Consider the following 27011-nt stretch of genomic DNA (forward strand, 5'->3'; position numbering starts at 1 on the left):
TCAGAAAAGAATCAAAGCAGAGGAAACAGGTGCCGCTCTAAGCGGGGGGTTGGTTGACATCAACGGTTCTGGCTCCATATTTTGACAATGAGCCCAGAAACTAAGGCTATCTGGCTAGTAGTTCCATCATCTTCAAGGGGAGGGGGAGGATAAAAAAGGATACTGGGGTGCCTGGGAAAAGGGAAAGAGAGGAAACGTGGCAACGGGACCGACAACCACCCTCCTCTTCGGGGAGCGAGGCTGGCCCGCGTTCCCCTCCAAGGACCCGCGACGGGCTGACAACTTTGTCATTGCACTACAACGCTGACAATCACCTGGCTCAAGGAGGAGACTCTAGGGAGGGCATCCTTTCTCGTGAAGCCTCAGCACCCGACCCGCGACGGGCGGAAGGCCACGCAGGGTCTCCGGCTAGATCAACCGCCCACTGGTCCGCTCGCGAATGCCCCCGGGGGGCCACGCCTGCCGCCCCGGCCAGGCCTTTACCCACAAGACCCCGCGCTGGGCGCGCACGCGCAGAGGCGGCGGCCGTCTCAGGAAGAGGAAAATGGAATAAACAACTCGGAGGAACCGGAGCGCACGACGGCGAGCGGAGGCAGAGTTTTAAAAACAAGCCGGCTCCCTCCGCCGTGCCGTCCCCCTCCAGCCGCCGGCCGCCGCCGCTTTCCGGCTCCCCCACAGCCTCGGGCGCGCGCTAGCCGCGGCGCGTCCCGCGCGGCCCCTTTAAGGACAGCGGAGAGGGAGAATCCTCACTCGCCGCCCGCCCCTCCCCCTCCCCGGGCGGCTCCGGCTCCCTCAGCGGGCCCAACCCGCCCGCCCGGCTTCCATCCGGCTCCGGCGGCGGCTCCTTCCCGCCCTCGTCTATGGTGGCGGCGGCGGGGGACGAGGCTGCGGCGTGGCCATGAACAGTGGCGGCGGCCTCCCGCCCCCCTCGGCCGCCGCCTCCCCGTCGTCGTCCTCGCTGGCGGCGGCCGTGGCGGTCGCGGTCGCGGCCTCGTCGGGCGTCGGGGGCGTCCCCGGCGGGCCGGCTGCGGGCGTGAAGCTCAAGTACTGCCGCTACTACGCCAAGGACAAGACGTGCTTCTACGGGGAGGAGTGTCAGTTCCTGCACGAGGACCCGGCCTCCGGCGCGGTCCCGGGGCTCGGCCTCCATAGCAACAGCGTCCCGCTGGCGCTGGCGGCCGCGTCGGGGGCCGGCTTTCCTCCGGGAGCGCTCCCGGGCGGGGGAGCCGGGCCGCCCGCGGGACCCAAGAAGCCGGAGCTGGGCGTCCCGGGAACGGCGGCAGCGGGCGGCGGACTCGATGGACCGCGGCTGGCGAGTGAGTGAGGCCCGGGCGGTGCGGTGCGGTGCAGTACGGGCGGGCCGGTCGAGCGCGGGTGGGGACGAAGCCTGAGGCCGCCCGCTTCCTCTCACCTCCGGGGCGGCCCGGGAGGCCTGTGCCCTGCGTAGCCCTCCTTCCTTCTTCCTGCTTCCTCTCTGTCGCCGCGGGCGAGCCCGGGAGCTAGAGGAGGAGGCGGGATTCCCGGGAGCGTGGGTGGATGGAAGTGTTGTGGGGGGGGGGGGGAGGAGGCGGCTCCGGGAGTGGGTGCGAAGATGGGGGGGGATGGGCCGCGGAGTGTGAGCAAAGGGGTGTCGTTTCCGGGTGTGTATGTGTGGAAAGGGGGCCGGGTTTGCGAGCACATGTGTTCGTGCGTGCCCGTGTGGAGTGCCGTCTGCCTAAAGTTGAGGTTCACCAGTGGGTGTGTATGTGGGTAGGAGGCGGGAGGTGAGGGGCGGGCTTAAGGCTCATTAGCTTTGCTGGGAAGGACGCGAAAAGTTTTGCTGGAGGGTTTTGGGAGTAACGTTTGGGGTGCTGGAATTGCTTTCTAAGGATGTCGAAGGGGCGGGGTGGTGTACGAAGATAAGCTTTTTTTTTTTTTTTAAAGCGTGCACAAGTTCTATAGAGAGTTTGGACTAGGGAATTCCGAGGACTTGCTCTCTGGTAGCTTTCTGGAAGGCTCGAGTAAGTGAACTGGGTGTCCGCTGGAATCTTGTCTTACTCGTAACATTACATTGAGTGAACTTTCAGCATTGTGCCTCAAGAGCGTCTCGCACTACACAAGCAATCGTGAGAATAATTTCGGGCTGTGTACGTAGAGCTTTTTGAGTGGAGTTCGTTGTAACTATGAATGGTTTGTATAAGGTTGGCCTTGAACATTAAAGTAGGTCCCCGATTTCCCCTTGTTTTAGATCTTACAATAACGCATAGTTTATTTTTAAAAGCTTGCTTCTTTTTGAATGATGGACTTGTCTCTGTTTACCGAAGCTTATATGCATTAGATGTTTCCTAAAGAATAGTTACTTTATTGCTGGGAGTTAGCCGTTAAATTTAAAATTTTTTAAGTTACCTTTATCTGTATCTCTCTATGTGTGTGTGTTCCCACCATAGACAGCATTATAGAGGTCAGATGACAGTTTGGGGAAGTCATTTTTCTCCTGTAGTGTAGGTCCTGGAGCTGGAACTCAGGTGGTCAGTCAGGCTTGGCAGCAGGCACTTTAATTACTGTGCTCCACAGGCCAGTGTTGTCTGTGTCCCCCTTCTCTTCCGTGTTTCCTTTTTCGTCAGGGTTTCACTCTAGCCCAGGTTGGTCTGAACTGGAGACCCTGCTACCTCAGCCTCATGAGCTGGGATTACAGGTGTGCCATCATGCCCAATGGAAGTTTTCTTCAAGGTAAATTTTAGGAAGTGAAGTTGTGGTTCCAGTTAATTTGAGGATAATGTGTGATTGGTAAGGAAATGGAAAAAGAACAGTGTCTCTCCTGGTGTGCTTTCTGTTGCTGTGTTAAAACACCACAACCAAGCCTCCATTCTGTTTACAGAGCCGGGACAGGCTCCACAGCTACACAGAAACCCTGTCTCGAAAAACCAAGACAAACAAAACAAACCACAAAACCCACTACAACCAAAAGCAACTTGAGGAGGCAGGGTTCATAACCTCTTTGAGTCCATTGATGAGGGAAATCAGGCACAAGTAGGAACCTGGAGGCAGGAACTAAAACAGAGACCAAGGAGGAAGACTACTTACTAGTTCTTTCTCTGTCTTGCCCAGCTACCTTTCTGAAGCCCAGGTTCACCTGCCCAGGGGTGGTACCTCCCTTAATAGACTGGGCCCTCCTCCATCAGTTGTCACTATATCTGGCCCTGTGACATTTCTTTAACATGGTTGGCTTCTGTCTTCTTTCTTGGTAGGCTTGAATTAATAGCTGTTCTGTGTACAACTTAGTTGTCCAGTCTGTTTCTCAAACTCTTAAGATAGCCTTCACCCACTAATTAGTGGTACAAGGAAATTAAAATAGGCAACATATTCCAAATATTGCCATTATGAAACATCTGAAATTTGTTAGTTGCTGACTAGTATTAGAACATTCAAGTGAATATTTTTTTTCCCTTTTAGACGGGGTTTCTCTGTAGCTTTGGAGCCTGTCCTGAAACTTGGTTTGTGTAGACCAGGCTGACTTTGAAAGCACAGAGATCCCCGTCTCTGCCTTGAGAGCTGGGAATAAAGGTGTGCACCACCACTTCAAGTGAATATTTAAATGTAGCACAGAAGAGATCATAGCAGAACTCCATGTTAGACTCCGTGCTCCTCCATTGGTATTTTGTCTAGCCTCCTTGGAATTTTATGTTCATGTGCATATGCTTTTAGGCTTTTAATTGACGTACTTGTTTCAAACTAGAATCAGTCTGTTTCGTGTTGCTACAATAGAAAAACATAGACTGAACAATTTACAAAAAGGAATGTCAGGGTCTGGCAAGATGGCTCAGAGGGAAAGAACCAACTCCTGCAAGTCCTCTGATCTCTACATTTACTGCATTCCCACTCGTCACCAATAAGTAAATGACATATTTAAAAAAGAGAGCCAGGCGGTGGTGGCACACGCCTTTAATCCCAGCACCTGGGAGGCAGAGGCAGGTGGATCTCTTGTGAGTTTGAGGCCAGTCTGGTCTACAGAGGTAGTTCCAGGACAGGTCCTAAAGCTACAGAGAAACGCTGTATTGAAAAATCAAATAAATAAAATACAAAGAAGGAGAGAGAGAGAATTTCTTTTTTTTTTTTTCTTTTTGTTTTTCAAGACAGGGTTTCTCTGTAGCTTTGGTGCCCGTCCCGGAACTAGCTCTTGGGATTAAAGTGCTGGGATTAAAGGCATGCGCCACCACCGCCCGGCGAGAATTTCAACTTTATAAATCCTCACACTTGGTAGGTGGAGGCAGGAGTATCAGAAGTTAAAGGTCATCCTTTGTCAGTAAGAGTTATACTGGGCTACAAGGAAGCCCAAAGGAAAAGAAATGCATTTGTATTGGAGGTTGAAAAGTCCAGCATCAAGGTTTTTGCCTGTATGGAAAAGACCTTCATATCATGCCATCCTCAGCAGAAAGAACAAGAGTGCAGTGTAAGAGAGCAAGAGAATGCCAGACTGCTTCCATTATACATCTGATCCTGAGATAACTCGTCCAGTCTCCTCAACATCAGTCTGTCTGTGAGAGAGAACCCCTGTGATAGAATAACTCCCTTTTGTTTGTTTACTTGTTTTTGGTGCAGCCCTGGCTTTCCTGGAATTTTCCTCTAGATCAGGCTGACCTCAAACTCACAGAGATCCACCTGACTCTGCCTCCGCGCGCTGTGATTAAAGGTATACACCACCACGCGCTGTGATTAAAGGTATACACCACCACGCGCTGTGATTAAAGGTATACACAACCACGCGCTGTGATTAAAGGTATACACCACCACCGCTGGGCAGAATCACCTCTTACTAGGTGTTCTTTTTGACCTCTGTTGCATTGGATATTTAATTTCTAAGGCATGAACTTCAGGGCTCATTCAAATGGAAACATTTGGCTTCTGAACTCTTAAAAAACATTGTCCTCACAATGCCCAATTCATTCCTTCATCTAAGTAGTCACAAGACTGTTCACTCCTTCCACTATCAGCTTAAAAGTGCAAAGTCCACAGTCACATTTAAGTCACATATGGGAGGAGATGGAAAGGATAATTCTGGAGGCGCCTTCCTCTCTTCCGGAGTCTGTGTAGTTAAGTTACATGTTTCTAGCATTTAGTGCTGGAACAGGTAGGTAAGGGTAAATGTTCTTATTCCAGAAAGGAATAGGTAGGGAAGGGGAATAGGTAGGAAAGGAGTAGTTCATCTCTAGTGGGACTTTTAAAATCTCTTACCTTGGTTTTTTTTCCATTTTGACTTGGACACTGTTGACCTTAAAATTCTGTGGTGTCGGGTTAGTGCTACTCAGGTATTTTCTGAGTAGGGGCTGTGAATGTGTGGCTCAAACTCCCTGTAAGACCCAAGGCTCTCCAGGACACCCTTTGAAAGTGGTTGTGAGCTTGTCACAGCCCCTTAGATTTTACATTGTGTGACATAAATCCTGTATCCCTTTCCTTGGCTGTGGATTATGCTTCCTGGACTTCCTTGAACAGTAGCTTCTGGGAGCAGAGAACCTGAGGAATTTGGCAGCCAGCCTGAAAGGGCAATCGGGCCCTGGGCGCCTAGACTATTTTGCTTTCTCCAAGCTCTGGGTCAGTCCAGGGAGAGGCAATCTCAGAGGTCTTTAAATGTCCTAATAGGCATTTTCAGTGTATTCTTGACCCCTCTCCCCTTTACTTCCTATTATAGTTCTTTTTACTTTTCTTTTGTAACAGGGTTTTCTGTAGCTTTTTTTTTTTTTTTTGGTTTTTCGAGACAGGGTTTCTCTGGTTTTGGAGCCTGTCCTGGAACTAGCTCTTGTAGACCAGGCTGGTCTTGAACTCACAGAGATCCGCCTGCCTCTGCCTCCCGAGTGCTGGGATTAAAGGCACCAGACCTCGTTATAGATGGTTGTGTGAGCTACCATGTGGTTGCTGGGAATTGAACGCAGGACCTCTGGAAGAGCAGCTGGAAGCCAGTGCTTTTAACCTCTGAGCCATCTCTCCAGCCCAGGTCTTTTTATTTTTATTTCTCCCTCCCTCCCTCCCTCCCTCCCTCCTTCCCTCCCTCCCTTCCGTTTTATGAGACAGTTTCCTCATGCAGCTCTGGCTGTTCTGGAACTCACTCTGTAGACGAGGGTGGCCTCAAAGTTGGAGATCCACTTGCCTCTCTGCCTCCTGGTGCTAGGGCTAAAGGTTTGTGCCACTACCACCCTACAGTCTTTTTAAATTAAAAAAAAAAAAAAAAAGGAACCCATGAGTTAAAATGGGGTTGCCTGCATGAGCATGGGTGTGGTATTATTACTGGAGCACAGGCAATTTACCAGTGACTACATCCCTGAAGAAAAATAATTTCTGTTCCCCCAGTAGCCATTAACTAGCAATAGCTCCTTGGCTAGGGGTGGGGATTCATGAGCTCTTTCCCCATCCACGCTGGAGTGTCGACATGTTCCATCTTGTGCGGTAACAAGTTCGTGAGTTCCATGGTTGTGTCATGTCCAGAAGATAGTTTCAACAGTATTCATCCCCATCCTCCAGCTTTTATTTCACACTCTTTCTGTCTCTTTCCTAGTGTTCCAAGAGCCTTGGGGCGGTGTGAGTGTGCCTGTGTGTGTTACAGATGCTAGCCTGTTTAGAGTACTCAACAGTTACCTTTTCTCAGTGCTTAAACCAGTTGTGTATCTCAATTATTAACTGTTGCCCACTGCAAAGGCCTCCCTAAGCGTTTCTGACCAGTGTTTCTTAGTGGAGTAAGTTGCTGGTGCAGCTGTGCAGAGTTGAAAGGTGAAGTTCTCAGAGCCCTCTGGCTTGAGCCAACTCTACGTTTGGCCACATTCTTGGTTTGCACTCCTAAATGTTCTTCGTGCTTTCACGTAGTAAGGTTGCAGATTTCCTAAATCTTTCTGTTTAGTTTCTCTTTTTCTTTTTGTTTTTTTAAAAAAGATTTATTTGTTTGTTTATTATGTATATAGTGTCCTGCCTGTATGTGTTCTTGCAGGGGGCCAGAAGAGGGCCCTAGATCTCATTATAGATGGTTGTGAGCCACCAGCCATGTGGTGGTTGAAAATTGAACACAAGCCGGGTGGTGGTGGCGCACACCTTTAATCCCAGCATTTAGGAGGCAGAGGCAGGTGGATCTCTGTGAGTTGGAGACCAGCCTGGTCTATAAGAGCTAGTTCCAGGACAGGCTCCAAAACCACCGAGAAACCTTGTCTAGAAAAAGAAAAACCAAAAAAAAAAAAAAAATTGAACGCAAGACTTCTGGAAGAACTAAGTGAGTGCTCTTAACCTCTGGACCATCTCTCCAGCCCTTAGCTTCTCTCTCTGTCTCTTTCTGTCTCTCTCTCTGTTTTTTTTTTTTTTTTTTTTTTTTGGTTTTTCGAGACAGGGTTTCTCTGTGGCTTTGGAGCGTGTCCTGGAACTAGCTCTGTAGACCAGACTGGTCTCCAACTCACAGAGATCCGCCTGCCTCTCCCTCCCAAGTGCTGGGATTAAAATCGTGCACCACCACCACCCGGCTTCTCTCTGGTTTTTTGAGACAGGGTTTCTCTGTAGCTTTGGTGCCTGTCCTGGAACTAGCTCCTGTAGATCAGGCTCTGGCCTTGAACTCACAGAGATCCGCCTGCCTCTGGATTGCTGGAATTAAAGGCGTGAGCCACCACAGCCCAGCCCTAGTTTCTCTTTTAATTACAAAATCTGTTTTTTTTTTTTTTTGTGCTTTTCAGACCTTGTATACTGTTAAAAGTATTCGAGCAGTTCGTTTGTATTTCCTATAGAAACTTCTGCCAGAAACCTTCATTCATTGTTCTGTTTCAGCTTTCCTCTGGCAGGGACAGAAGTTGGTCAGATTTTGACACATTAAGGAGATGATGAGCTGTTTGCTTTTTAATAGGAAGGGCCTTGTTAGCTCATTTCGGAATACTATTACATTATATGAATGTATTATTTGTATTATTTGCTTTCTTATTTTACTGTTAGTGGGCACTTGGATTGTGTTTTTTTTTTTTTTTGTTTTTGTTTTCCGTTTTTCGAGACAGGGTTTTTCTGTAGCTTTGGAGCCTGTCCTGGAACTAGCTCTTGTAGACCAGGCTGGCCTTGGACTCACAGAGATCCACCTGGCTGGATTGTTACTTTTTGTCTGTGAAGAAAAGCAGTTATGTATGTGGACTAGAGAAATGCTCAGTGTGTAGGGGCACTTGATCTTCCTGAAGAGCTCATGCCCTGCAGCTTCCAACCACCTGGATCTTCCATCTCCAGGGGACCTGATGCCCATTTCCAGCCTCTGTTGGTACCTTGTACACACATGTATACATAGACACATACGTAAAAATAAAAGTCGAATTAGAAGAAATCTAGTTGTATTTGGAGAGTTTCTTGCTCAGTTAACTAGTTGTAGATTGGTAGGTACAATTCAGTTTCAGTAACCCATGCGAGCTTTCTCCCTTTAGAAGTTTATGAATTTTGGGCATTCTGTGTTCGTAGTTTGACATTATCTGTCATAATTGCAGCTATTTTGGTGGCTAGGATGCGTGATTATTCTCTTTTATATCCATGTGTGATTTTAACTGAATTAGTTAACTGAAATCAGAAAATATAAGATTTTTATGGATTTTTTAAGTGCAATGCAAAACAGTATAGAATTTAGACTCCTTCATGGGGCAAGACTTTATATATTGCCCCACTTCCTACCTAACCACTGATTTATATGTGGGCATTTGAGTTTTTGACTCTTGCTTTAGTATTTCACATTAGCGGAATATTTTGTTACTGTTCCAGATAGGGTTGAAGTAACTTAGGAAGTTAGTGTTGGGGAAAAGTCTATCATTACTTTGCAGGCATTGCCAGGGTGAGCCAGGAAGGCTTTAGGATAATAAGTTGTCATGTTTTACCCTTGTCAGAGAAGCAGCTCTTTTCTTTCCTTTTGTTCTCTTCTCTTCTCTTTTCTTTCTTCCCTGTAGTATAGGAAAACTCTCCATTCCAGTTCTGCTGACCTGGTAGTAGGGTAATGACCATGGTCTGACAGTCAAGGTTGTTATTATGAAGTAGTTTAAAGGCACTTGCTTTTTCATAGTCATATTTCTATTAGAGTTAATTTTTTAAGACTTAGATATGGTTTGTGTTCAAAGGAATTGATTATTTTTTTTGTTGTTGGTTTTTTTTGTTTTGTTTTGTTTTTGTTTTTTGTTTTTGAGACAGGGTTTCTCTGTATAGACCCGAGAGTACTGGAACTTACTTTGTAGACCAGCCTGGCCTCGAACTCACAGAGCTCCACCTACCTCTACCCTCAGAGTGCTGGGATTAAAGGAAGGCGTGTGCCACCACCGCCCCAGTTTTGAATTGATTATTGATGGGATTATATTTTTAAATAGCTAGATTTTCATGATGGCTTTACGCTGGAGGGTACTTAAGCTTCAGTAGCCAAAATATGTCAGTGTTTGTTTTATATGCTTGACTTTATTTGAAATCCAGATCTGTTAATTTTATCAAAACATAATTCTTTTTCACTGATTTAGTTAATAGTGAATGCTTTGGAATAAGAAGTATAGCAAACAACTTCCTTACTAGCTTTGTAATCTTGGTCAGAGTGTCTAAGCCCAGTGTTTCTCACCTTGGAAACGAATTGTAATGCTGCAGATGGAGTTGAGTAATGAGGAGAAATCAGGCAGCAATAGCACCTTTTTTTTGGAGTAGTTAGGAAACTTTTGTGGAAGCTGGTAGGCCTGGCCTGGCACACGATAAAGTTCACTCTAAGTTGCCATGGTTACTGAGTGCTGTTATTTAGTTTATTTTTATTAATTTAAGTTTTTTTTTTTTTGATATAGAGACTCTAACTGGAACTCAGACTGTTCTTCATTGTGCCTCAGTCTCCTGAGGGCTGGGATCATTGAAGTGTGCCATCAGGACTGACTAGGGTTAACCTTCATGTTACATCTATATTTCATTTCTTTGAACATTCATTTATTTGTGTTTGTGCATACTATAGCTCTCATTGGTCTAGGGATTGTGTATACGTGCACACACACCCTACTTCTATACCCCTTCTGTCTTCCTCATTGTTCTCTCTCCTTCCTTCCTTCCTTTTTTTTTTTTTTTGTTTTTTTTTTTTGTTTTTTGAGACAGGATTTCACTTCATAGTTTTGTCTTGGACTTGCCCAGTAGACTAGGTTTGCCTCTGTTTCCTGAGTTGTTCTATGATTGAAGGCATACACCACTACCCCCGGCTACCTTATTTTTGAGATAGGGTCTCTTAAGTGAACCTGGACCCCTGTTTCCTCTCCTTGGTGCTAGGATTACAGCTGCAAGTAGCTTCATTTGGGTCTTTATGTGTGTCCTGGTGACCTGCACTCATGTTTTTATGCTTGTGAGGCAGGTGATTTACTGGCTGAGCCATTTTCTCAGCCCCTGTGTCTTGCTTATAGAGTAGTTGAGTGAGCTAAAGTCCGAGTTCTAGGAGAAGGGGAGCTGTCACCTTAACAGATGAATACACATCTAGTGTTGTGTTTCCTTTTGGTTTTAGGAGTTAGTATTGGGTTGAGAAATCCGAGATTGTGGTGTTTTTGTTTTTTGTTTTTGTTTTCCCGAGACAGGGTTTCTCTGTAGCATGGGAGTCTTTTCTAAAACTTAGTGGCCTCAAACTCACAGATCCACCTGCCACTGCCTCCTGAGTGCTGGAATTAAAGGTGTGTGCCCACCACTGCCCGTCTTGATTGGCTTCACTTTCTAAGTGCTGAGATTATAACTATACCTGGTTATGTGCTGTTGGGACTTGAATTCAGGACTTTCTGTATTCTTGGCAAGCCCTTTAATAAACGATCTACAGCTCTAACCCTAAAAATTTAACTAAGATAGAGTACAAGCGAGAGAAATAGTTTTTCTCTCTGCCAACTTTTCTGATCCCTCTTTCCAGAAGACAGTCATTTTTTTCTAGATTATTTTACATCCATTTAAAGACATCATATATTTCTATTATTTGTTATATTGCCCTTCCTTCAAGTGCATACTGGTACCTTTATACACTTAGACATGAGACTACACACAACTTTGTTTTTGAATCTTAATCATTTAGTTTATATTTTGTTCACATTTACATAGAGGTCTACCCATTTCTTCATAGCTGCATAACATTCACTTTATGCTTGTATTAATTTTTTTAATGATGGCTATTTAGGGGTGTGTATATTTTGCTTTTGTTTTCTTTTTGCTGGGTGATAGAATTTAGGGCTTTGTTCATGCTAAGAAATTTTTCTGACACTAAAATGTATGTCTAGGCTTAGGACATTTAAATTTTCTTTCTTTTTCTTTTTTTTTTTTTTGGAGACAGGGTTTCTCTGTAGTTTTGGAGCCTGTCCTGTACCTAGCTCTTGTAGACCAGGTTGGCCTTGAACTCACAGAGATCTGCCTGCCTCTGCCTCCCTAGTCCTGGGATTAAAGTCATGTGCCACCCTTGCCTGACTACAAATAGTATTTAAAATTTTAGATTATGGCGATCCTATGAGATAGTATTGCTTCCTTTTTAGAAGAATAAAAGAATCTTAACTGAATTTTTTATTCAAAGTCTTAAAACTAAGAAGTGGCAAAAGAAGGGGGTTTAATTCTTTTCTAGCATATCTGAATCATCATGGTGGGAAGTCAAGGGAACAGGACCTTGAAGCGGTCACTCAACCACTTTGCATCTACAGTTAAGAAGCAAAGAGTGATGAATGCTGGACCAGCCAGGTTTCTCCTTTTTTATGTAGTCCAGAATGCCTGTGGAGGGAATGGTGCCACTATTTGTGGGCAGGTTTTCCAACCTCGTTAACCCAGTCAAGGTTGTTACTCACAGACGTGCTCAGAGACCTGTCTCCCAGTTGGCAACTGAAATTAGCTATCCAGGGGATTAATTCAAATGGTGGTGTGAGTTTAAGATGTGAAAGGCTCTGGGTTTAATCCCCAATACCAAAATAAATAGAGAAAAAAGTTAACCAAAAGAATATAATAGGTATATGGTTTGATTACAAGAAAAAGTTGAAGTTGTATTTTATTTTTTTGGATTTTTCGAGACAGGGTTTCTCCGTATCTTTTTGGTTCCTGTCCTGGAACTAGCTCTTGTAGACCAGGCTGGTCTTGAACTCACAGAGATCCTCCTGCCTCTGCCTCGGGATTAAAGGCGTCACCTCCACCGCCCAGCGAAGTTTTATTTTTTTGAGGCAGGAGCTCGCTTATCTTAGAACTTGCTGTTTATACTGGACTGGTCTAGAACTCATAGAGATCCACCTGTCTGTGCCTCCAAAGTAATAGGATTAAAGGCATACACCACCAACCATGCCCAGCTGAATAATTTTATGATTAGTGTAAAAATGTTTTTGGTTTTTGAGACAGAATTTCTCTGTAGTTCTGGCTGTCCTGGAACTCATTCTGTGGATCATGCTGGCCTTGAACTCATCAGCCGACCCCTGCCACCTGAGTGCTGGGACTAAAGGCCTGCACCACAATTGCAAAGATTTTTTTTTAAGGCTATTGTTTTAGTTTCCTTCCTATTGGTATGTTAAAATACTCGGCAAAGACAGTTTAGTGGAGAAAGGGTTTGTTTGGTGCCCAGTTCCAGATTACATCCATCTTGATGGGGAAGACAGCTGTAGGACCGTGTGATAACTGTATACAGTCAAGAAGCAGAAAGGGAAGAAGCATGCATGCTTCGGATCTGCTCACTCAGACTGCACTGGATTCCCCTGAGAATGGAATGGTCTTGCCCACAATTGAAGTGGGTCTTCTAGGGGCTGATGAGATAGCTCCTCTCCAGGATTAAGAGTGTTTTGCTCACTGGACAGTGGTTCACACACATGTAATCCCAGTACTTGGGAGGCAGAGGCAGATGGATCTCTGTGAGTTTGAGGACATCCAGGAATACATACAGAGAAACTTGGTTTTAAAAAGCAACAAAAAGAGCATCTTGCTCTTATAGAGGATTCATTTCTGGCAGTTCATAAACTCAGGCCATCCAACTCTTTTTCTATCCTCTGCAAGTACTTGTGTATACTGCAAGTACACACACACACACACACACACACACGCACGCACAGTTAAAAAAAGATGATCCCTTCCACCTTGTTCAATACAGTCATGACATTCCTCCCATCAGCATTCCTAGGGACCCATTTCCCAGGCAATTCTAGAGTCTGTCAGGCTAACAGAACTAACCATTAAAGTAGTGTGAATGCTCTTATTTTGTGATGTGATTCTTATCTTGGAGAAACTGGGTAGTACTCCAGCATTCAGCAGAAATACTGATGTATTAAGTGTTTTCCCTGTATAAACACTCTTTTGTCTTTAAGCCAATTTATTCAGTTAACCCTCTTTATACTGATTAAAAAACATTCACTCATTTAAAAACTATTAAATTTCTCAACTGTAAGTTCATAATTCAGTTATTTTGTGTAAACTGCAGTTGTGCAGCCATCAGGTTTCTAAAAACTTTACAGATAGTATTTCATTGTTCTTCACAATGCAGTTGAGGTCTGTGGTATATTACTTTGTCATCTCCATTATGAATATTTGCCCAGGACTGTGGCTGGTGAGTGGCAGAGCTGAGACCAGATGTTTTCCAAGGTATAAGTGATTATTGAGGACTTCATAATGTCAGATTAAGGAATTCAGGTCTCGTCTCTTAGGATGAGTCCTAATTAGTGTCATAATCTGTGAAGTATTTGCAGATGAAAGAAAGCTACATGGCATGCTTTGCTGGACTTTTTTGTAAAGTGTCTTATGCATTTACATTCTTCAACATGCTTGGTTTTGTATGTTTTCTTTTGTATGCTTTTTTTTTGCCATGATGTTTAGCTCATGACTAGAAAGGCCAGGCGTATCACAACAGGAATATAGGGCAAGCTTTTTAGCTCCAATCTCTTCTCTCTGTCAGTCCTAACGCAGGATCCAGGGCATGATGGACTAGTACTTAGTATTCTACTACCAACCTGGGTCTCATACTTTTGGAGACTGGAGATTTCAAGATCCAGGCAAGAGTATGTTTGATATTAGCCATGAGCTCTTTTTTTTTTTCCCTTGTGCTTTCACATAAACAGAAAAGGCAGACAGTTCCCTAATACTTTATATAGATGCGAATCCCACTCATAATGCTTAATCATCTAAAAATCTCACCTCTTAGTACTGTAGCATTGTTTCAATGTATGAATTTGGGTGAACACATCTCAGATCATAGCATTCTGCTCCTAGACTCCCAAAAGTCCCTGTTCTTTTAATATGGAAACCACATTCATTGTGTCCCAGTAATTCTAAAAATGACTACATTCCAGAGCCAAGACTTGAAGTAAAGAATCGCAACACAGCTTGGTGGTGGTGGTGGCCTTGCACCTTTAATCCCAGCACTAGGGAGCTCTAAGCAGGTGATCTTCTCAAATTCAGAGTCAGCCTGGTCAACTGAGCTACTTCCAGGACTGCTGGGGCTTCACAAAGAGATCCTATCTCAAAAAACAAACAAACCACACAAAGAATCTTAACATATCTGATGCAGATGAGCTGAGGGTGTTACTCATCTTCAGGCAAACTTCTCTCTGAAACTGACCTCTAGCTCCTGTGGTAGAATGGGAAAGGATAGACATTTCCATTGTAGAAAAGGACTAGGGGTAGCACCAAGCACAACACAGCCACAGAGGCTGGCGAATCATCCTCGTCCTCATGTTCTATCCTCAGGACTTAGTAAAAGGGGTTTGAATCCCTAGGCTGCTGAGATACCTGTTCCCCAAATTTTCCTGGGAGCAGGGAACATCATTGACTATTTGCTACCTCTGTGTCCTCAGGCTGATATTCCATGCTACTGGCTGTACAGTTCTGGTTTCTTGAAGGTGATTCTGCCGTCACACTTTAACATGCAGTGCTGTAGGCCACTCTTATGGAAGACTCTCTTATGGTCCAGTTTTCTGACTGGACCCTAAGGTTTTACAAATGCCCTTTGAAATGTAGGTCATCACCCATGCCTCTGTTAAACTGCTGTACCCAATACTTCTGTAATTAGCACTATAAGATGCTGCCCAGTTTACTGTTGTCCCTTTCCCAGTGGTAGCTGAATTGGGTTCACTCTAGCCATTATGGAGTAATAGCCAAGGAACACAGTATAAGAATGCAGGGAGGCTTAGACTTGAGGTGGCCCTCGGCAAGGAGAGCTGAAGTTTTAAGTCCTGGTTATCTCTGGTTCCCTGAGTGAGCTGTTAGGGACTGCCTGTAGGTGACAGGGGTGGCAGACTGGAAGATAACCAGAATGTCCTCAAGGTGCACTGAAGGTTGCTTGATATTCTCTCATTATCTATCAGATACAGAATTTTTCTTTTTTAAATTTTTCTCTTTATAATTTTATGTTTCATCTTAAGATTGTTTCTAAATGTTTTCTAATGAGCAGTTAAAATAAACCATCTAGCATCTTCAACGTTCATCAAACACTGCAGTTCTTTGCTTCAACTTGAGTTCAGAAAACATTAGGACACAGACATAGTTAAGTCAGGTTTTTGTCATGTTATTTATTTTTTTGAGACAGCCTTATTATGTAGTACAGGTTGGCCTGGAACTTGCAGTAAGCTTCCTGTTCCAGTTCTGGGCGCTAGACCACAGGTGTAGTCCATCTTTTGTCACTTTATAAGGATGTTCTTGTATCCCTATTCCTGTACCTTGTTTCACATTTTCATCTTAAGAACTCAGCAGAATAGTCTCTACTATTCATATTTCCTTTTAAGATTATTATTTTTAGCCATGTGTCTGTGTGTGGCTATTGTGGAGGCCAGAAGAGGGCATTGGGTTCCCCTGGAACTGGAGTTACTGCGGGTTGTGAGCTGTCTGACATGGGTGCTGAGAACCAAAAATTGAGTCCTCTGCTAGTGCTCTTAACCTGATAAGACATTTTGCCATCCGCCTTCTGTTCATATTTTCTTAACATTCTGATCACTACCTCTTAAATATCTGTGAGATGATTCAAGTTCTGCTTGTGGATCTCCATTGACCCCTTACCAGAATCACCTTTTATGGCTAACCCTATGCTGAAGCTGCTTCCACATTTTTAGCCTTTGTTGATATTATTGACACCTTGTTTCTGAGTACCAATTCTGTTTTAGTTCTTCTGCAACTCTAGCAAAATATCTGAGATGAAGTAATGTATGAAAAACAGAAGTTCAGAAGGGGCTACAGGATCCCCTAGAGCTGGAGTTACAGATGGTTGTGAGTCACCATGTATGTGCTGGGAACTGACTGGGTCCTCTGCAAGAGCAACAAGTGCTCTTAACCACTGAGCCAAATTTGAAATTTAAAAAATTTTGCCCTGTCATATTTCTCTATAGCTTTGGTGCCCATTCCGGAACTAGCTCTTGTAGACCAGGCTGGCCTCAAACTCCCAGAGATCCACCTGCCTCTGCCTCCCGAGTGCTGGGATTAAAGGCGTGCGCCACCACCGCCCGGCCTCCCAAGCAGCTTCTTTATTAACCAGTGGCATTCACAGCATATAGAGGGGAATCCCACATCATGACACTGTTTGTTTGCTTGTTCGTCGTTCATTCGTTCACTCATTCATTCATTCATTCATTCATTCCTGGCAGCGTGTTGTGTGTCCTAGGTTGGTGCCAAACTTAACTGTGTAGCAGAGGAAGACTTTGAATTCTGATTCTCATGTCTCTTCCTCCCTGATGGAGTTCTGAGATTACAGGCATACACCCTCATGCTTGGTTTGCACAGAGCAGGGGATAGAGTTCAGGGCTTCCTACATGCTAGGCAGGTACTCTACTACTGAGCTGTATCCCTGACATTTATGAGTTTTTTTAGTTTGCGTTTTTAGGTGGGGGCTGATAAATTTCTCAATGGCTGCTTGAATCAGCTCTGGTTCCTGGTGTAAAGCATAAGGCATGTAGAAAATTTTGTATGCCAAATCTTGAGGATAGGGTTTTAAAACACCCTGTCCAGTACTTGTGGCATTGCTAGTTTGACTGTTTTCTCAACCTCTCCCTTAAGTCAGCACTGAGCTCCCAGTATTCCAGTACTACAGCCTCTTGTGGCTTTTACGGTTTCTCTCTGAATTCTAATATAGTCTAAGACTGTTTCAGATTGGTTATGAAGGAGAAACAGATTGGATAAACTTGTTTACATTACTCCAGAGATTGTGATTAGTAGTCTCCAGTCTTTTCATAAATTGAAGGAAACTTGACTAGGAAGCTAGAAATACAATGAGATTTTTTTTATGTTGTATGTATTGTCTATTAGATGATTAGTATAAAAATACCATTTCTAGTCCAATAGTGGTGGCGTACATCTTTAATCTCAGAAGCAGGAGATCTCTGAGTTCCAAGCTAGCTTGGTGTACAGAGGGAGCAACCAGGGCTACACAAGAAATCTTACCTTGAAATATCCCCTGCCCCCAACCCAAATAAACAAACAAACAAACAAAAAAACCCGACTGGGTAGCCAACATGAACATTTTAAAACAGTGTTTTAGAGACATAAACCTTAATTTTATCTTGGGTTATGGCCTGGTAAACAAACACACAAACTAGTGACAGATTATGGGACTTTTAAACTTATTTAGAAACAAAAAAAAAGAAAAATCGGTGTTTTGTCCTTTTAAGTAATTATAAATACTTCCCTTTTCATTCTCTTTCAGTTCCCGGAATAGACGGAGGTGCTTTAACTGACTCAAGTCTCACAGATTCCTATTTCAGCACCAGCTTTATTGGAGTCAATGGATTTGGAAGCCCTGTAGAAACAAAGTATCCCTTGATGCAGGTATTCTGGTGGACTGAGACTTTCTTTCTTAAATGGTTTGGGTGGGAGGGGAGACTTGAAGAGATGAGAGATGGGTGAAATGGAAGTTACAAGTAGGGTTGGAGCCAGTGAGTGCTTTCAAGGTAGGGTTTGGAAAGAGATGGCAATGGAGTGTGCAGAGGGTAGATATTCATCCACATGGATTGCATGTATTAAGGTTGGTAATGCTGGTAGTATAATTTAAAAACATTTAACTAGATAAATATGTGCATATGCTATCAGTTTTGACAAAATCACTCATCTTTACTCACCAAACATCTTGTTATCTTGTTAACTTTCTCAGACAGCTGGCAGTACTGTTAGCAGTTTCCTGAGCTTGCTTTCTATCAGGAAGATTCTACAGCACATTTCTGAATTTACATTTAAGCTGTTAAATATGAAGCCAATGGTACTTGAGTGATGTCGTGTTAACATTGCCTTTACATTTTTAAACACATTGTGCTCTTTGTAGCTGATTTTTCTCTTTGTCATAACTGTGTGCAATGCTAAGGACATTTTGTAGATAGATGTAGAAGAATTTTGTAGAGTTTAGAATGAGCTTGAAAATATTACTAATGTTCTTTGGGAAACTGCCATAATAGTGAAAGTGGTGCCATTGCTGTTCCTTGCTTCTGTGCTGCCCTGCTGATCCCCATTATTGTAATATGATGCTAAAACACTGTGTTTGGTTTCCACTCAGTGCTGGACTGACTTAAGAAGCCAGTTCTTTTTTAACGATTTTAACTCAATTAATTAATTTTAGTGTTGCTATCTTCCTAATGGGTTATTTGAATTTAAGCGTTTAAGCAAGTGTGCACAGTCATGAACATGAGTCAGTTCTCCCTTCCTTATGTATGTTTATTGTATGTACGTGGCACAGGTAAGTGTACCCATGCATGATCATGTGGAGAGCACAGCTGGATGTCAGTTGTTTGCCTTACTGCATTGAGTCAAGATCTCTCACTGAACTAGAAGCTCGTTGTTTTGGTTAGGTTGGCCAGCCAGAGCATCCAGAATCCACCTGTCTTGATCCCACAATGCTGGGACTACATTAAGCTTTTTATGTGTGTGATGGAGGTTGAATTTTAAGTCTTTATTCTTGGCTGAGCAAGAACTTTGTACCCTTTCCTGAATTCCTTTTTTTTTTTTTAAATGAACAATTTATGTATAGTTCTTTTGAGACAGGATCTCATGTGGGTCTGGCTGGCCAAAAATTTGCTACGTAGCCAAGGATGGATGGCCTTGCACTCCTGATTACCTCACAATGCCCCATTAGTTCTAGGGTTACACCATGTGTATTACATGCCTGTCTCATTCATACATATGTATATATACATATATATAATTTTATACTAAAATTGTCTTAAGAACTTGTCCAGATTCCCTTTATAATAATGTAGAAACTGAATAAAAAGCCAACTGACTAAAGTTTGGGATTACAGGATTTAAGCTAGCGCTGAGAAAGTCTAACTTAGATTACTTCTTTCAGAGACTGAATTAGTTTCATATCTAGGACTTTCTGCTTTCAAAGTCCTTCTAGGATAGACATAGAGACAGTTGGGTGGAAGAAAAGCAGAGGATATGTTTGGCAAACAGGAGATAGCTTAATTGTACCAGCTTTTGAAGGTGTGTGAAGAATAATACAAATTGAGAGATGTTAGAGCATGTACTGACTTCATACAGCTTCCACCTTCTTGAATGGGTATTGGAATTTATATCTTATGGATCAGGAAATTCAGTTGTCTTGCCTATGCTAGTAAGTTAAAGAATTATAGTTCAAAACAGGGCTGTCTTTAAAACACCTGACTATTAAGAAAGCATTGATATGCTTCCCAGGAGTCTGTATGCAAGGAGTTGTGATTTAAGCAATAGTAGTAACGTGTGTGGGAGCGAAGGTTAGTTTGTGAAAGATATTCAACTTATTCCTCAGTTTCTGCATCATTAACAAGGAAGGGAAAGGTGCAGGCTGTACCAGTCAGTTTTACTGTTGGATACTTTTAATTTTGTATTTCTCAATGGCCACATGTGCTTATTTTATTTTCCAGAGAATGACTAGTAGTAGCAGCTCCCCAAGCCTTCTAAATGACAGTGCCAAGCCATATGCAGGCCATGGTAAGATCTGATCCTGTGTGTGCATATGTGTGTGTGTGCCTGTCTGCCTGCCTGCCTGCCTGTGTATGCGCGTGCGCCTGTGTGTGTAATTATAAAAGCAATGTGATCATTGTAGAAATTTTTAGAAACTATGAACAGGTACTAATTAGAAAATAAAATTAATGAAGAAGATTTTGAGTAACATACTTTTTATTAATAAATAGAATAATTAAGATTACATTAAATATTCTGTTCATGATACTTCTTTATTAATGTGAATTTGTTGCTTATTTTTGTAGCTTACAAACTTCTTTTATAAGAAGTGGGGCTTTAGTGGACTATATGTGTGAATAATTTAAATTTTTTTGTCTTGTGTTTGTGAATCATTTGTTTTGGATTTAAATAACTTGTTATTTAATAGTTTCAGATTTTTCCTGTATTTTAGGAAGTGTTGCAAGGTAAAGTGCATAATCATGCATGCTAATACATCAGATCAAATACAAAATGTTAACTATTAATAATGAGTAAATTTTGCAATTTGACTATTTTCTGTAATACTTTATTATATAAAGTTCCCATTACTATGTAGGAATTTCAAGCTTGTGCTGAAGGAAAAAGTAACATTTGAATGTTAGATTTAATGTTAGAAACTACTTTGAAGTATTATATATTTTAGTATTCTTGTATTGTTTAAATGCTATACAAGGTGACAAGTAATACATAATAAATCATGCCCTTTTGAATGCCTTAACTTTATGTATTATATAAAAACATCTTGTCTTTCTATTTATTAGCATTTTTCTTTTATGTTGTTAATTATTTTTTATTGAATCATTTTAACTCCAGTGACCTTCTACTACAAAGTCCCAGCTAAAAGAAGGCAGAGAAATTAAGCAAAAATTTGTGTACTGTGTTTTAAGGAATATTGGAGCTCTTTTAAGGGAGGACGTTTAATATAGGCTTTTAGGATCTCACACATAATAAGATTTAAAAATACAAGATTTATTGATGTCCGGAAGTGAAGATGAAGTACTAAAGTTCCATGACTTGTGTCTTGTGGTGTGTAAAGTGGGAAACAATTCAGAGTTGTAATGTTTAAAGAGTAATGACACTTAGGATCTCTAAAACCTTTGGATTCTGTTTATATTTTAAACATTTAGTATTTCCATCATTCAAATAAATACTTTAACAAGGATGTCAGAGGTCTCCTGATAAACTTAGAACTGTGGGTTAGTCTGTAAAGTGGAAGGTTTGAAGGCCTTAATGTTTAATGTGAACCTGGATCTCTCTGGCCCTGACTCTTTATCCCCAGTACTTGTTCTTAGCACAAGTGTTTACTACAACTAGACTTCCCTCCTTCACAACTTACCTATTGTATTTTATGTTTCTTCTTGTTTTAATCAAGCCTATGCATTTTTACATAGAGATACCTACTGACTGGGTAGACAGCAGTATAGGCTGAATGAAGTAGTTACCAGTTTGTATCTGGTACGTTGAACGTGCAGGTGTGTGAGCACTGAACTTGATGCTGTCGTGGCTCTGCCAGGTTGACATGTCTTAGCCTTGCTCGTTCCCTGAGTTGTTGGAAACCTGTGTGACTTGCTTTCCAGATCCTTTGACTTCACCTGCTTCATCCTTGTTTAATGACTTCGGTGCCCTCAACATCTCCCAGAGAAGGAAGGTAGGTGAAAATTGAAATTCCAGTGAAATTAAATGCAATTTAAGTGGGAATAAGACCTTTTATTTTGAGTGCTTTTCTTGCCTTTACTTAAGTTTTTCCTCATCGCTTTGCTTTCTCTCATTACTCTTGGCTTTTTGAGCTGGGATCTTAAATAACCCAGGCTGGCCTTGTATTTGAGATGGTTCTCCTGCCTCCCCAGAGCTGGCATGATACCTTGTTTCTTATATGTGGAATTTTATTTGATCTTTATGCGTGGGATGAAAACTTTTATGCAATAGGATGCAATAGGATGAAATCCTTCTTGCTTTTTCTTCTTTTCCTAAATATATTCTGTTGCTGTTAATATGACCCAGTGTAGGCATTTTCACCATATTTTAGCTTTATTTTTTGACTTGAAGATCTCTAACTTGTTCTATCCTAAGATTTATAACTTTTCATAATTGACCCAACTATTTAAAACTAACTTGTAATTAAAACTATGTGGGCTTCTTGTTATTTTGTTTTTTTCTGGGGGCACTGACAACACAGTTTTACTAGGTCACTGAAGCTGGCTTTGAATTCATAACACTCCTGCCTCAGTTTCCCAATTATAAGTATGTGCCGCCATGTTTAACCCTTAGAATATGTTCATTTTAAAAATCTGATTTAATTTGATATAATTTAGAATTGAGGCTATAGACCATTATAGAATTGTATAAGGACTGATTGTATGACAGACTGAAATGAATAGTTTGGTGCCTTTGGGTCTTAGAACCATGCTGATGTGAAGTTACTACGAGAATCTGGTCATTTGGTTAAGACCAGCAGTAGCCAAGGTTATAAGAACTGTGCATTCTGGGTGGATGTGAAGTTGAAGCATTCTTCTTTTCTAAGTAATGGGAGAAAGACCCCAAGTTATACCAACTTTAGAAAAAATGAACTGAAGAGGAGGTATCTGAACAGAGGGGAGTGTAGTGTGAGGTTCATGATGGCGGTGGTGGGGATGACTTCATGACTAAGCTTGTTTCCAGGTTTAATGAATCACATGTGTGAAATATGTATAACACTGTGTCCATCAGTCATACCTCACTAAGTTACTTACAAAACTTAAAGAGAGTGGGTGTTTCCAAAGCAAAACATTTTCGGGATGTGGCCTATTATCACACAAGCGCTTTGTGCACTTAATATTGTTTCCTTTTTTTTTTTTTTTTTTATGTTTTTCGAGACAGGGTTTCTCTGTGGCTTTGGAGTCTGTCCTGGAACTAGCTCTCTAGACCAGGCTGGTCTCGAACTCACAGAGATCCGCCCACCTCTGCCTCCCGAGTGCTGGGATTAAAGGCGTGCGCCACCATCGCCCGGCTATTGTTTCCTTTTTAACAATTGAATTCGAACAAGGTTGATTAGAAATGCTTTTAACAGCTAGGCCTGATAGATAAACTGTTTGGGTTTGATTTTTAAAGGTCTTTTAATGGTTTTCACCGAGGGAAATGAGTTTTTGCTTTATACGCTTTTCTCATGGGTTGGTGAGAGGTGGTAGAGGTGGACACAAGCGGACTTGTTGGCAGTATTGAAAGGTAGCACTGAAAATTCATGGCAGAGAAGTGGAAAAGTGGCCACAACCTGGGAACAAGTTATCTAGAACTCTTGAGAGAAAAGGAGAAGACTTCCATTTAGCTTACTGGTCCTTCTAATGACTTTCTTGTAGTTTTTAAAAAATGGTTAGCTGGTATTTCTGATACCTGAGTAAAAAGTAGAACTAGCATGGTAATTGAACATTTAAAAGCATTACTGTGAACATTGACTGACTGGCTGTATCTTAAACAGAGTTTAAGTATACCATTTAGAGATAGTTTTGAAAAATAGCCAAAAAAATCAGTGGGGATTTTAAGAGAAAAATACAACAATTTTTTTTTTTAAAGAAGAAAACAATAAAAGGAACTATTGGCATGTTATTTCAGTGCTTTGTAGCCCAGACTGGCCTTGGATATACAATGATCCTCCTTATGCCTCCTGAGACCTAGAATCACAGACTTGAGCTGCCCTGTCTGGCCTCCAGTAGTAGAATATAGTTTAGTAGAAGCAGAGTAATAATTCAAGGAAATGTGTATCTAGAAGTTCCTGGATCTCCAACCCTGTGACCTTCTACCATCATTCTAGACTATATATAGTTTTCCCATTTATGAAATGATAGGCATATCCTAAACAGTTGTTTTCTTGTCCTTTATTTCTCAAAAACTTCCCTGTCTATAAATTGAAAGTGTTAGGATCTGACTGCAGAGTCCCCATTGCTGCTGTTGACAGTTAACATAATGTGTGGTAGAGGGACACGTGGGCTTCGTCCAGTAGATTGAGGTAGCATGTGTGTGCTCATTATGTGGGTATGTATTGTGTTTTTAAATGTTAATGGTTGCTCAGAAAGGTTTTTTTAAAAAAAAAATCTTTGTTTTAGGAATTCTTTGGTAGTGGGAGTAATGCATAGTGTGTGGGCAGTCAAGGGTACCTCTTTTTTTGTTGTAATTTATGTTAGTTTCGTGATATGATTCCATGGAAATAAATACAAGCTATATTTAATTGTTTAATTAAACTCAATGCTTATTTAAGTAGGGTAGCATGATTATTTATTGATACTTCAAAATAATGTCAGAGAACAGATAAGATAGTAGGACATTCACTACCATGTCATAGCCTGTAAGGTAAGTAACTTCCCCAAAATTGCAGGCGGACCGATCCAAACAGTCATTTGTTTTTAATATATGTGAACATATTAATGAGTACTTGCTTAAGTATTTGATGATTGCAAAGTAGCAGTGATTCGCTAGATCCACGAGAACATATGAGGAAAAGATGATTGATGGCAAAGACTGTGGAGAAGCTCAAACTATCTAGGTAGAAGGTACCCACAATTAGGAAGGAGCCTCAGGAAACTTCCTGTCATTCACATAAACAGACCATCTTACTATGTTTATGGGCTTACTGAAGTGTTAAAATGTGGTATGAAAATAGTATAAAACAGTTCATAGCCATCATCTAATTGTCATTAGGGATGTGAGAAGATTTCTGAACATTCCATGTCTGAGCATATGCCTTTGGTCGTTACAATAGAACCACAGGGACCATAGCCAGCTGTAGAGTTTCAAAACACCTGTAGCAACTGATAATATGGTGGCATCAAATACAGTTATTTTTCTTGCAATTCAGTTTAATTTTATGCAAAGCACAGCCATGATAGAAGAGGTTTTAAATGTTTCTTTTATTTATGCTTGAGAAGCGTTGGTGTTTTTCATTTATTTTCTCATTAAGAATGTATATAGATTGAAAGGTTATAATAAGAAATTTGTGTAATCTTGGGCAAGATAGATGTTGGAAGAATTAAATTCTTATTTTATAATCTATGGAAAAGTTAAATCCCTGTAAAATGCTACCTATGACTTTGGAATTTTATTAAAAATGAGAATTACTATGCTAGAGATTAGTACACAAGGCAACCTTAGCAGGTGTAGTTAAAATTGGTTACTGGCATGAAGTCACTAGGTGTGATCCAGACAAGCAGTAAACCTTGGGTTCCCAAATCCTTTGAAAACAATATCTTTTATTAAAATTAGATATAGGAGCACAGGTGTGAATGCAGTGTTTGAGGCTCTGATGTGGTTCTTGCCACTCTGTGGTCTTTTGTACAGGACTGCCACATGTGGTTGGTAGAAATCAGGCAGATGAGTCTTCTGATTGATATTCTTGATTCCTTTTATCTCTCTCGGGGTGATGGTCTGTTCCTTTATTTACTAGGTGGTCTCTTATATTCATTCTCTCTGTATCAGAATAAAAACATTATTAGGTGCCCTCTATTTACATATCTTTGACTCACTTTAGTGTGTTTCAGTCCTAAATGGGATAACGTCCATTTTTGTCTATTTTTTCAGACTTTAATAAGTCAAATTCCCGACACCAATATTTCTGAAACTTTTGTTCTGCTCTTGGTCAGGATGAGAGCAGCGGGATCCAGGGGCATAGTCACCTGCTGTGGTTTTGTTTGTGATGCAGTGTGGGTGGTAGAAGAATCTTCTGGGTTATTTTCTTGAGAGAGCAATTCACTGGCACTGTTGTCCCTGATTATTTACTTGTTTGAGCCCAGTGTGGGTCATCCTGGCCTAGTCTCTTGAAAACAGCTGTCTACTGTCTCCATCACCAGCTTCCTGATGATAAAGTGTTTCCTGTTTTCTCATGAATACTTTTTTCAGTTGGTTGTGCAGTAAACATTTTTGTTTAACTAAGAATTTTCGCCCTCCCTCCCTCCCCCTCTTTCTGTCTCTCTGTCTCTGTCTCTCTGTCTCCTACATAGCTCTGACTGTCCTGGAACTCACTATGTAGACCAGGCCAGCCTTGATCCACCTACCTCTGCCTCCCAACTGTTGTGACTGAAGGTGTATACACCACTAGGCCTGATTCTAAGAAAGATTTCTTTAAATCTGTGATTGCTTGATTTTAAAAAACTAGTCTAACATTTTGTTTTGGAGATTAAGTGTGTATGGTAGTGTGGAATTTAACGTCATACCAAACAAGTCGATTGAGGTTTGTGTCTTTCTACGTACTCTCGGCCATACTTATCACCCAGTCTTTTTTTGAGTCAATTTTTGAGTTAGCTAATTTTTTTTTTTTTTTTTTTTTTGGTTTTTCGAGACAGGGTTTCCCTGTGGTTTTGGAGCCTAATTTTTTTTTTTTTTTTAACAGAAAAACAGTAGTTCAAGTAGTTCAGTAAATACAGAATGCTTTTACCTTGGATCTTAGAGCTAGTAGATCACTATGACATATCTGTCTGACTCCTATACCCGTCTATGATCGTTGAATTTATGAACTATAACTGTTACCAAGAATGGACCTTGTTGTTGATTCATCCCTGTTTTTCAAGAAACTGAGTGTGAAGGAATGAATTAGTAAAGATGATTTTAGCCAACTCATGTTCACCAATTTGATAATTGCATTTCTTAATTTTTTTCTTGTATTTTTGAAAAGAGAGTTAATCTTTTAGTCTTTATTTCTTTGACTATCATCTCATTATTTCTTACAGATTCCTTCATGCTGGTAAGATTAAGAGAGATTGTTTCAGGTTTAACTAAATGACATTAAGACTGTGATACTTGAAAGTATGGAATAGGGCTCTCTGGAGACAGGGTACTGTAATTAAGAGAACAGGCTTTGGAACCCAACCTTGTTAGTGGTGAGAGTGTAGGAAAGTAACCTCTTTTAAGATTTGTTTTGAATTCATAAAGTTGATGTAATGATGGACATTAGCTTCATATGAATGTGTATATTAAACACATTAATGAATGTCAAGTGTTTGGCATAGTGACATGTGCTTGTTAGGTAGTTATTATGGTCTTTGATAGCTTATGATTCTGCAGCCTTTATACTGCAAACTTTAAAGACTTAGTCTATTTCTGAGTACGTAGCATTATTTTTCATTACCTATTTCAAATCATAGTAGGAACAGTTTTGGAGATACTGTGCTTCTTTTAAACATTCAACTAAGCAAGTACAACATACA

At 41.6% G+C, this 27011-nt stretch overlaps 1 protein-coding gene across 4 annotated transcripts in view; it reads left to right on the forward strand.

Moving 5' to 3' along the window:
- Window positions 1-518: 518 nt before the first annotated feature.
- Window positions 519-27011, forward strand: part of Pan3 (poly(A) specific ribonuclease subunit PAN3) — a 114890-nt gene continuing 88397 nt past the window's right edge. For all 4 annotated transcript variants that reach the window (XM_041677837.1, XM_041677838.1, XM_041677839.1 and 1 more), the window contains exons 1-4: window positions 519-1316; window positions 17582-17703; window positions 19767-19833; window positions 21423-21493. In XM_041677837.1, the coding sequence (XP_041533771.1) occupies window positions 899-1316; window positions 17582-17703; window positions 19767-19833; window positions 21423-21493 (678 nt within the window). In that variant the 5' untranslated portion in view covers window positions 519-898. The remainder of the gene's footprint in view (window positions 1317-17581; window positions 17704-19766; window positions 19834-21422; window positions 21494-27011) is intronic.

This window comes from Microtus oregoni, unplaced genomic scaffold, assembly GCF_018167655.1.
Source record: "Microtus oregoni isolate MIOR12 unplaced genomic scaffold, Mior012 000029F_ref0000214, whole genome shotgun sequence".
NCBI lineage: Eukaryota > Metazoa > Chordata > Mammalia > Rodentia > Cricetidae > Microtus > Microtus oregoni.